This window comes from Hyalella azteca, unplaced genomic scaffold (assembly GCF_000764305.2).
Source record: "Hyalella azteca isolate HAZT.00-mixed unplaced genomic scaffold, Hazt_2.0.2 contig8359, whole genome shotgun sequence".
Classification (NCBI taxonomy): Eukaryota; Metazoa; Arthropoda; class Malacostraca; order Amphipoda; family Hyalellidae; genus Hyalella; species Hyalella azteca.
The window spans coordinates 1-11184 of record NW_025938455.1 but is presented as its reverse complement, the minus strand read 5'-3'; the positions used below and the strand labels follow the sequence as shown (position 1 = coordinate 11184).

At 36.7% G+C, this 11184-nt stretch overlaps 1 protein-coding gene across 1 annotated transcript; it reads left to right on the top strand.

Moving 5' to 3' along the window:
* The first annotated feature begins 6278 nt into the window (after nucleotides 1-6278).
* On the top strand, nucleotides 6279-7935 carry LOC108676548 (protein ZNRD2-like). The gene is made up of 3 exons (XM_018164636.2): nucleotides 6279-6718; nucleotides 7135-7273; nucleotides 7566-7935. The coding sequence occupies exons 1-3, from the start codon at nucleotides 6394-6396 to the stop codon at nucleotides 7750-7752; spliced, it is 651 nt and encodes a 216-aa protein (XP_018020125.1). The 5' UTR covers nucleotides 6279-6393; the 3' UTR covers nucleotides 7753-7935.
* The last annotated feature ends 3249 nt before the right edge of the window (nucleotides 7936-11184 follow it).

Genomic DNA, 11184 nt, shown 5'->3' with positions numbered 1-11184 from the left:
TACTTATTTCTCCAAAAAACTAAAACACTTCATTTGTTTTGTCATAGAACCTACTTGTTGTATTCAAAAAGGCAAAAATTGGGTAGAAGAGTAAGGCAATGAGATGAAATCACTCAATGATGTAGTAAAACGCCTTTAGCAAGATGGTGCACACTCTGAGTGAAAAATTGAGCTAGCTATGCAAGAGCTGACTGTAGTGAAGGCTCAGCAGAAAAAAAGGAGGTAAAGACTCAGAGAGTTTATTTATCCAAAGTTGCTAGCAAAAGCTCCCACAAGTTACTGGACAGAGAACATAGGAAGTGCAACTTGGTTTGATTTGGAGTTCCCAAGAGTTCAGCATCTGATAGGAAGGACCAAGTGATGGCTGATACTGGATTTATTGCAGAATGCTGTAGCAAGGCACTCGGCACACCGGTTGATATTAACATGTTGACTATGAAGTGGTTCATATGTGTACCCCAAAATATATCTCTCCAGGATGTAGTGATAAATAATTAAGGTTACCTAAAATAGGCCAAATCCAAGAACAAAAAAGGCTAGAAAAAGGCCGATATACTAGTTTATTTGTAGCTTCTGCTATAAAAATTCCATTTATTTTCTTTTTGCAGTATATAAAATTTGTTTAGGAAGTACCCCTATCATAAATTTTAGCCAGCCAATGCAATTGAGAAAAACTATATCACAGAATTTGTCCAGAAAAATTACCGTCTGGCAAAACTGTTTGAAAACGGTACTAAAAATGGAATAATAGTACAAGATGAAGCAATCATAGTCAACGTCTTTAATTGTGCAAGAGGCTATGCTCAAAGGATGCTGCTGCCAACACCACCTTCAGACCTTTGTTAGTGACTAAAGAATCCTGCACAGGTTGGGAATTTTAATTGTGCAAGAGGCTATGCTCAAAGGATGCTGCTGCCAACACCACCTTCAGACCTTTGTTAGTGACTAAAGAATCCTGCACAGGTCGGGAACATGCTGAAGGCAGCCAAAAAGCTTGTAGAATCTCCCAAGTACAACTCAGTTTTTGTAAAGAAGGATTTCACCCCTTTAGATAGAGGATTTTTGCAAGAAATGGCAGTTGAGAATCAGGCAGAAAAGCACAGAAAATCAGGTCAACCACTCTCGCAATGTCAAAACAACACCGTCCGCACACTATCAGCGTAGCTGGAAAAAAGTAAACCGTAAAAGTTGTGCCCACAGTTCCAGACCTGTAAGTAATGTAATAGGCAACTGCATAAATCAAAATGAAAGTGCACAAAAGATTTAAAATGTTTTTACATGAATTTGGATCTGTTTTTAACAAAAAATGTTAACTGTGATTGCAAACAAGTGTATAGACATTATTTGTATTACAGAAACACTCCCTAACAATCATGAGGGGAAAATTGTTATTGTTGAATTTCAGTTGCCAGGTTTTGATTGTTCTCATAACTTGAATGAAGAGCAGTGCAGCAGAGGTGTAGCTCTGTGGGTTAGGACCTCTTATGGGACCCAGCATGCTAAGTTATCTGCAGAGCATCAATCAGCTAGAGAATCAGTGTGGTGCAAACTTACTCTAAAAGTCAAGGAAAGCCTCCTCATAAGAGTCATTTATAGATCACCTAACAGCTCCTTTGATAACGATAAAGTACTGAACAGCCTTTTACAGAGCATGACTTTCAGCAGGTCGCAAACGTTGATCGTTGGTGACTTTAACCATCCAGAAATAGACTGGGCAGATGGATCTTTTTCAAGAGAAGGGAATCACCCAGCATCCCTGTTCTTAAGAGTCTGTGCAAGACTCATTTTTAATCCAGAACATCACCAAGTCAACCCATTTTAGGGGTAAACAGACCCCATATATTATAGATCTATTGTTTACTAGTGAAGAATCTATGATAGATGAGCTTTGCCATGAGACTCCATTGGGCAAAAGCCATCACCAATCATTGCTTTTCAGTATTGAGTGTTGTGCAGATAAGATGCTTTGGAAGTGTGAACATTTGAACTTTGCAAAAGATGACTATTAAGAACTCCATAAAGCGGTGAATGTGGCAAATATTTCAGACGGTACTAAGGACATGAAAATGGCTGATTCATGGTCATTTTTGAAGGACATGGTTATGTCTGCAGTTGATGCCTGTGTACCTAAGATTATGCTTGGAGGAGTCAAAAAGTCCCAGTGCATGAACAGTACAGGTAAAGCTCAGCTAGAGACCAAGAAAGAAGCCTACAAGCATTATTTATAAACTCGCAGCAATTCTGATTATAACCTGTATGCAAGCGCTTGAAATCAAGCTAAAAAAGTCTATTGTACTGCAACAGACAGACTTTTAAAAACAGAAAAACATTGAAAAAATATTGCTAAGATGCAAAAAAGAATCCAACAGCCTTCTTTTTGTACGCTAGTTCAAAGTGTAAATCAAAAGATGTTATATTGGTAGTGTAAAGTACTTCACCTTGGGAAGAACAATGAACAGCAAGATTACAGTATGAGAAGACATGGTTGTAACAAGAGTGTAATGATTGAAAAGTCTAGTGTGGAAAAAGATCTGAGTTCATATCAACAAGGAGCTGAAATTTTCTAAGCATGTTGAAATGCAAGATTACAGTATGAGAAGACATGGTTGCAACAAGAGTGTAATGATTGAAAAGTCTAGTGTGAAAAAAGATCTGAGTTCATATCAACAAGGAGCTGAAATTTTCTAAGCATGTTGAAATGCAAGCTAAAACATCCAACAAACTTCTTGGACTAATCAGACATCATACTAATGACAATGCAGAAGCAATGAAGCAGTTGATTATTGCTGTCGTGCGCCCGAATCTTGTGTTTGGTGCGCCCATTGTGTGGTCACCACGATTTGAAAAAGACAAAAATTTAATAATGTTCAAAGACATGCAACAAGGATAATTCCAGGCTTGAAGGGCAAGTCCTATGAAGAATGATTAAAGTTTAAGAAGCTTCCAATCCTCAGTTATTGACAACTGTGTAGGGACCTCATCAAAGTATACAAGTATTCTCATGGTTTATACAAGGTCCCCAAAGGATTACTAGAATTTCGAACAAGAACCAACACCAGGAGCCAATGCTATAAACTAGAAAAACTGCAATGCAACTTCTCCACCCGACAACATTTCTTCTTGCTTTGAATCACCAACATTTGGAACAGCCTCAATGATTACATTGTTGGTGCTCCGAGTATGAACGTGTTCAAAAACAGACTAGATAAAGCTATGGAAAAATTTATGTTCAGACTTGAAATGCTTAGCACCATATCAAACCTGGTGGAAGTTTAGTAGCTATTTAAACTACCGTAAAATGGGGTTACTTTGACCAGCGGAGTAACTTTGACCACTTTTCATTTTTTTAACAAAAACCCCCAAAACTCAAAAACGATTTGACATAGAAAAATTTTGTCAATGGCCATCAAAGGCCTAATACTGAGGCTATGCAACACAATAGAAATGTAGGGACCTCATCAAAGTATACAAGTATTCTCATGGTTTATACAAGGTCCCCAAAGGATTACTAGAATTTCAAATAAGAACCAACACCAGGAGCCAATGCTATAAACTAGAAAAACTGCGATGCAACTTCTCCACCCGACAACATTTCTTCTTGCTTTGAATCACCGACATTTGGAACAGCCTCAATGATTACATTGTTGGTGCTCCGAGTATGAACGTGTTCAAAAACAGACTTATTTCAAACTATAGCCAGTCCTGAAAAAAATCCGGTCAAATGACACAATTTTAGATCTCCTGCAAACAAGTCTGAAAAGTAAAAGAATTGGTGACAGGCCACATCAGGCCTACTCCACAGTTCCAACATCACTATGTTATGTTATCATTTGTTCAGTTGCCACTCAAGTGAAGGCAAATGTTAGTTACTGTTTTTATGGTAAAATTAGAGATGTGTAACATGTGCATGGGACTTTGTTAATACAGCAATCCCTTGATTAATGCGGTTAATAAATCCCCGAGTTTTACCGTATTAAGCAAAACCACGCTAATCAAACTTAAGAATATATGGGAATAATTATAATGAATCTTCAAAAATAGCAAAGTTACATAATAATTATTTTTTTCCACTAAAATTCATCATATTTTTTTCCTAAATAATAGTGTAAATAAATAAAATAAATGCAAATGAATTGACATTTATTTTTTACTGAAAAATGTATCCAATTTCAATTGCACAGTAGTATTAGATTTCTTTCTCTCCTTAGATTTAGATTTCTTCCCTTTTTGTCCAAAATTATGACAGTAATTTATCAAGGAAAATTATGTAGTTTGATACAAATGAGCAGTAGATATGGCAGCGATCTTGACCAGTTGAAGGCTAACGAGTAACTAGAGCACCGGCATGGCGCACTTACTGGCAAACGTTGCCGAACTTGACCATTCGAGTTATGAACGAGACAAGGCGCGGTTAAACCGACTCTGTAGTCAGCACGAGTGCCTATGGAACGGGACCTTATTTAAAGAATTATTGGCTGAAATTCATAAAGTAACAACATTTGGCGAATTTTTCCAAAAGTCGTAACAAAAGTAACAACATAAGATCTAATAAGCAAAAAGTAACACATTTGTTATGAACATAACACCTCTGGCTAGAGGCGGGAAAATGATGCGTTGTGAAAAAAAGTCGCACTAATCAAAACTGGCACCGCATAGATTAAGGGTAGGTCGGAAATTTTTTTTCCGCGTTAATCAAAACCGCGGTATTCAAAACCGTGCTAATCAAGAGATTGCTGTAATAAATTTGTGGCTCGTGAATGGTTTTTCATGCCTGAGATATGGAATTCATGGCTCAAAGAAATTGAATTGTGGCTGGCAAACCCATAAAACCACGGCTTGAAAAAATCCAGTCGCTGCTTGCCAACTTGCCAAGTACATATATTCCATGCCTGCGCTGTGGCAGCTAGTGTGACTGCTGCCCAATTTTCCATTTTTGGCAGTGAGTGAAGTTCAATTTATAAAATCAGGTAGAATTTTCCCAAAATTTAAGGTAAAAATTATTATTTCCTAGGTGATTTTTTGAGATTGCAAGTGAAAATAGGATATTTTTCTTATTTTTCACTGGATAAATTAAGAGAAGTCCAAATGAAGGGTGCGATTTTTGACAGATTCATGAACATTTTTTTCCCATTCACAGGTGGCTTCTGCTCAATTTACCACTTTGGAGACTAGACTGAAGCTATCCACTTATATATGATTCTTGCCCACCAAGAAGGCTAGAATTTCACCCTGATTTTTCAATATTTAGGAATTAGAAAAATACTATAATGAATAAATATAAACCATTTTTAAAAATCATGTTTTTCTGGTGTAAGCAAAATTAAAAACAATGAAATGGAACAAATAAAAACTTTTAAAAACCATGTGTTCCTAATGGACAAAAAAGAAAAACATTAACTCTTACACAACATTAAAGTTATGTAAAATGTTATGTAATGTTATGCAAGAGTAAATGTTTTTTTTTATCCGTTAAGAAAACGTGTTTTTTTTAATATTTTTATATTTTTTATTTTCTACCGTTTAGTTTAGCAATTTTAGCAATTGTAAAATTTAGCGACAAAAAACTCTATTCCAAACCATGAATTTTTAGGCTTTTTTTAAATCAAAACAAAAAAATGTAAATTTTTTTTTATTATTACTTCTGGTGATCAAATCTTGAATTGTTAAGCAACATAAGCATGCATGCCAAATTTCAAGTTTCTAGGACCTTCAGAAATGCTCTAAATTAAGGTTTGAATTTTTCATGACAGACAGAGACGAAGCGAAACTAAGAAAAACCTGGTAAAAAGAGGCTATTTAGGACAAATTTTGCAAGAATTGTAAATCAAGTAGCATTTATTAGCCTTGATTGGCTTGTTGAACTGTAAATTTTCTAATTATATCATCTGATCATTGATTATCAAATTTGTTCAGTGGCATGAAAATATATATTTTTAGAATACGGACATATAGTGTCATAAAACTTCATCTTATGGTCTGATCTTAGTTTTAGCAAATGATAGTGATTTGTGACCCTGTGACTGGGTAATGAATTATAAATGAAAGTAACTGCTTTATAATTCCAAATATTGTGTAGGTATTATACTAGATTGTATGGAGGTTTCAATGGAAAACATTTTTCTCAATATCACCACTTTTGCTTTGGAATCTTCCATCTTGCTCCATGAAATATACTCTTAACTTTTCATACATAATTAGCTTTACAGCAAGGAGAGTGTACTAGATCAAAGTGTGTACCATAGTATATATTTTATACTGATTAGGTGGACTTACCATGAAACATGAATGTGATTAATATACAGCTACCGTAAAATCTTGAATTGAACTTAAATGTTGTACATTTGACCCATTTGTCAAACATTAATACTATTGATTCATTTACAGAATCCACTCATGAAGACTAAATTTTCTACAATGCCAAACAGCACTCAAGTATCTAGTCAATCTGGCAATGCTGCTGTCAATGGAACTGTAATAGCTGATGAGCTAGTAGTAGATTTGCCTGACCAGCTAAATAATGAATGGGGAAGTCTGAATAATAAACAAATTAAAGATGAAAAAAGTCGTACAGATATAGTATCTCATGAGATGGGCCAGCTGCTCCTCAAGGGATACAAGATGCTGGCCACCACATGTCACTTGTGTGACTGTATCCTCATGGAAGACAGAGCAGGTGTCCAACTCTGCATTGGGTGCAATTTAGACAACAGTAATACAGGTAGGTAGAGCGGCACCAATTTGAGTAGTAACTGCATTTCAATTATCAAAACTTGAATTCAGTTGTTTGCTTCTAATGCATAAAATTCTACCAGCAACTATGGTACTGTAATATGTTCTGAGCAAGTTTTATGATGGGCTTGAATTGATCATAAGAGTTGTTGCCACCTTGAAACCTTACTCCCATATATTTGGTTTTAGTTTAGGTACCTATGTGCTAGAAATTTTGCTTGACAAGCAATAGAATTATTATTATTATCTTTATCAATGGTCTCCTTGCAACAGTCACTATAATGTTTGCTGGATATGAAGGTTTTTGTTTAGCTAGATCATGCAATCTACTCAATACATTCTAGGAAGCAAGTATTTGACATATCCTGTCCATATCATTGTGTTATGCTATTTTTTATATTCCAGTCAAGGGCCCAGCACAGCAAAATAAAGACCCTGAATCCATCGTGGTCACATTTAAACCCAAGAAGAAGTCATCTGCTCCTAAAGCTTCCCATTCCTCGTCTGCACCCAGGAACTCCCATTCCTCATCTGGTCCAAGCAGGTGATTACCTATCGATTTGAGCATTCTTTTTCATCATAATACATGACAAATGGTTAAAGTGCATGCTTTTCAAAGCCATGCTATTTTAAAAAAATCTAGATTGAAAGCTCTTAGGGAATTTATTGATAATTCATGTTTATTACCAAGTTGAAAATTCTTCCTGTAGAGGATGTGGCTAGCAGGTTGGAAAAACAGGTTTGTAAGTCTTCATTTCCTTAACGATTACAGATATTCTTGTTGCACATGACTAATTTCTAAAGTTGTTGTTCTATATGTGAATTTTGCTGTGCAGTTACGTGGTTCAAGGCGTGGATTTGAGCTCAGAAATGAGGGAAGTGGTCACTGCCATCGGCCACAGGCTGGGCAAGCTCACCCAGCAGCTGTACAGCTCCGACGACCAGGACCAGCTAGCCAAATGCCTCGCCTCAATCACCTCCACCGTCTCTGTGCTAGAGAAAATCAGACAACTTTCTGAGTGAATAATATTTTTTGGTTACCTTTATTGCTTGTATTTTCTTACTTTAGTGAAATGATTAATTTTTTAAACCATCGGTTCAATAATTGGTTTAACATTGTTTTTCGTGAGACTATAATAATTTTCTTTATGTACGGTACCTATGTTACTGGATTTTATGAGGTGTTGAATTAAAATTTACACTTCTTGACTTATATTGCAAGCCTTACTTAATCATAGTATAACAATGGTAGTCAATTGAAGGCATGAAGCTGTATTAATAATAACTAAGAATTATACCGTCCATACCATGAGAACGCTGTTGTAAGCCATTAAATATTATCAATAATAATTGCATTAGCTTAATATTACTTCTTGTTCTGCATTCAGGAAATTTGCCAGCAAATGGAAAAGGCTCCTGATATGTTGATTTATATCAATTTTCAGTAGCTCAAAGTACAGCTTCAAACGAGATATTCTATTTCTAAATCCGTGATGTACCGTAGCTCAAAAATTCATTCAATATCCTACATATGTGATATTATTATATTAATAAAATTGTCCATTTACTCATCCACCCATTTAGTCGTCAACAAAAAAATCCCTCTTCTGCCACTCTGGCTGACAGTCCGAAACATTGCAAATCTCTTGTGGAAATCTCTATTCACTCCTTAATTTTTACATATGTTTATGTGGTTGGAATTCCTCGGTACTTTCTTGGTTAGTACGTACTAGATCGACTTGAGCTGATCTCTTATAATCGATTTTGAAGTGCATTCTTTTGGCGAGAAAACTGCACTGAGTTTCACAGTGAGTCAATATGGCTGTAACTTCAGTCGTCTTTAGCGGCATTTCCGAGGCTTTTTGTTTTACGGTCCATTTTGACAATCTCTTGAAGACTAGCTTCGGAAGCACCTCCTAGCCTGATCTCTGTCAAATAGAAATCAAGTATGTTGTATGAATAATTTCTAATACAAATTACGTTACTAAATAAAACTTGAATCTCTTGCTTCGTATTTTACTATGCGTTAACGTTTGGAAAGTCTTGTTTTCAATTGAACAGTTTCTGCTGAACATTGAAATTCAAACTTCTAAAACTACACCATGTAAGATTACCCGAACAAATTCGTTTATTGTCTTTGTTTATCAGAACAGTTTACTACTTGAGCCTACAGCAGAATTCTTGATCCATATGAAGTCGGCGAATTTTTTTTTAATAAATTTATTCGGCAATAAGCTCCACTGTATAACTTGCGAAAGAAGGGAATAATGAGCCCTTCTCATATCATGTGTAGTAGCGAAGACACTGCAGAAAAATGTACTTACTTGGTTAGGATGAGGCGCGTCGCTTCCTTGAGTATTGGCGCCCCCAATCCGTAATCTTCAGGATGCATTAAATGTTGCTGAGCATTTTGGTGGCTTGGAGGTACTTGGTGATCAGCAGGGAATTCAGTAGCCGTGAGCGAAGGAATGCAAAAAGAGACTAAGAGGCAAGCGCAGGCAGATTTCAGCTGGTCACGTTGAGGAGACAGCACCGGGCAACTGGTGAAGAGGTGGTCGAGGGTGGGACGGCTCTGACATGTTGAGCACAGGAGTTGAGGGGGGATCTCGAGAAGTGGTGGCCGTGATTTAATGGCACGCTTCTAGCCGGCGCCGCCTGACTATGACTTGGTGAGGCCGAAGGAGAGATTATTGAGCTAGTGGGCTAGTGTTTGCTTGAAATGAAGGATGTTAGTTTTTGTGGTGCTTCAGTCAACGCTCATTGTCATATGCTGCGAAATGAATGCGTGATGAGTCGGCAGAACAGAAGGACATCTGGATGATTTGGGTGAGCTCCGGCGTGGCAGGGGTAAGCCTGTCAGCAGCTTCATTGCCTTTGATTCCAACGAGCAAAATGTAAAGAAAATGACACTGCACGATGAACGACATTAGTTTTACCATTCATTTTTGAGTTCATAGATCTCTACGGTAGAATACGATCATAGATCTCTACGGCTCCTTGCGAAGTAAATTGAAAGGCTACATGGACGCAAAAAAAGCTGATCAATGCGACTTCGACTCTTCGAGTGAGAAGTGTCCGGTAGTAGTTCCTACGACTGACAAAGAATTCAGACCACAGAAAATTAACTTATTTCGTACGATTTATCACAAAAAAATCTCCAAAATACAGAACTGACTTCAAATTCTATTTCTAATATTATTTTCCTTGAAGTATACTGTTTACAGAACTATGTACATGACCTTGCAATTATCCGATATTATTGTACTGAAAGCTTGCTTGAAAATTATAGTTGTCAAGTATTTGTAGCTTTGTCTGGTTACCAACTATTTCTGAGTTGTCTCGAGTATTTCATGGGGCCCGTAAAAGCTTCACATGAGAGTTTTCTTCTTATCTTTAATTATTATTATATTTTTAATTATTATAAGAAGGAATTATTTGTATGGCAGGCAGCGAGTGCGGCCTGAGCTCGTCGTGCTGATTAACCATAGTCGAGAGCACCGCGTCCATCTAAATCTCTAGAATTTAATTTTGCTAGCATAAATTGCAATAAATGCAGCGATCAAAACACCGTCCCTACATTGCCGATGGAGCAAACACTTGGAGAAAATATTGATTCGATTGGACGCCCGTCAGTCTTCCATGTCATGGATGACATTCTAGACTGACTGTAAGTTTGAACGAGTGAACGAGGCTTATTAGTTAAGATATGTCAGGCACGACTCCCTCTGAAACTAGTAAAAGTTCAATAGCAATTTCAACCAACGTCAGTTGAAAATATCTAGTCAAAAGAACTCAAAAAGCCAGTTTTAGGGCATGTGAAAAAGTCACGAAAATACGAGAATCGGCCTAATCTGGCCCATTCATCAGGGTCGAAAATGCTATACAGTGTGTCCCAAAAAAAAACGATACTCAACTTTGAATGGCTGTTACTCGAAAAGTAATAGAGTTAAAAAAAATTTGGAAAATCAGGATTTGTTCCCTATGTTTTTCTGCATCTCTCCACCAAAAATCAGACAGATCGATGTAGCTATAAGCGTTTGATAGAACTTTCAGTGACATAAGCTAAAATCGTGCTTGCGCAAAGTTTCAGTAAGATCATTTTGCATAATCATTACGTTGTCTTGACATGTTTTCTTTTCGCTGTTTTATTTTTTTGTATCTTTGGTGAGACAAAAACATGGCAATTTTTGGTGAGAGACAATCATGGCAATCTTTGGTGAGAGACAATCATGACAATCTTTGGTGAGAGGCAATCTTTGGTTTTGAAATTCCCTCTCACCAAAGATTGCCATGTTTTTGTCTCATCAAAGATTATCATGATTGTCTCTCACCAAAGATTGCAATGATTGTCTCTCACCAAAGATTGCCATGATTGTCTCTTAACAAAGATTGCCATGATTGTCTCTCACCAAAGATTGCCATGATTGTCTCTCACCAAAGATTGCCATGATTGTC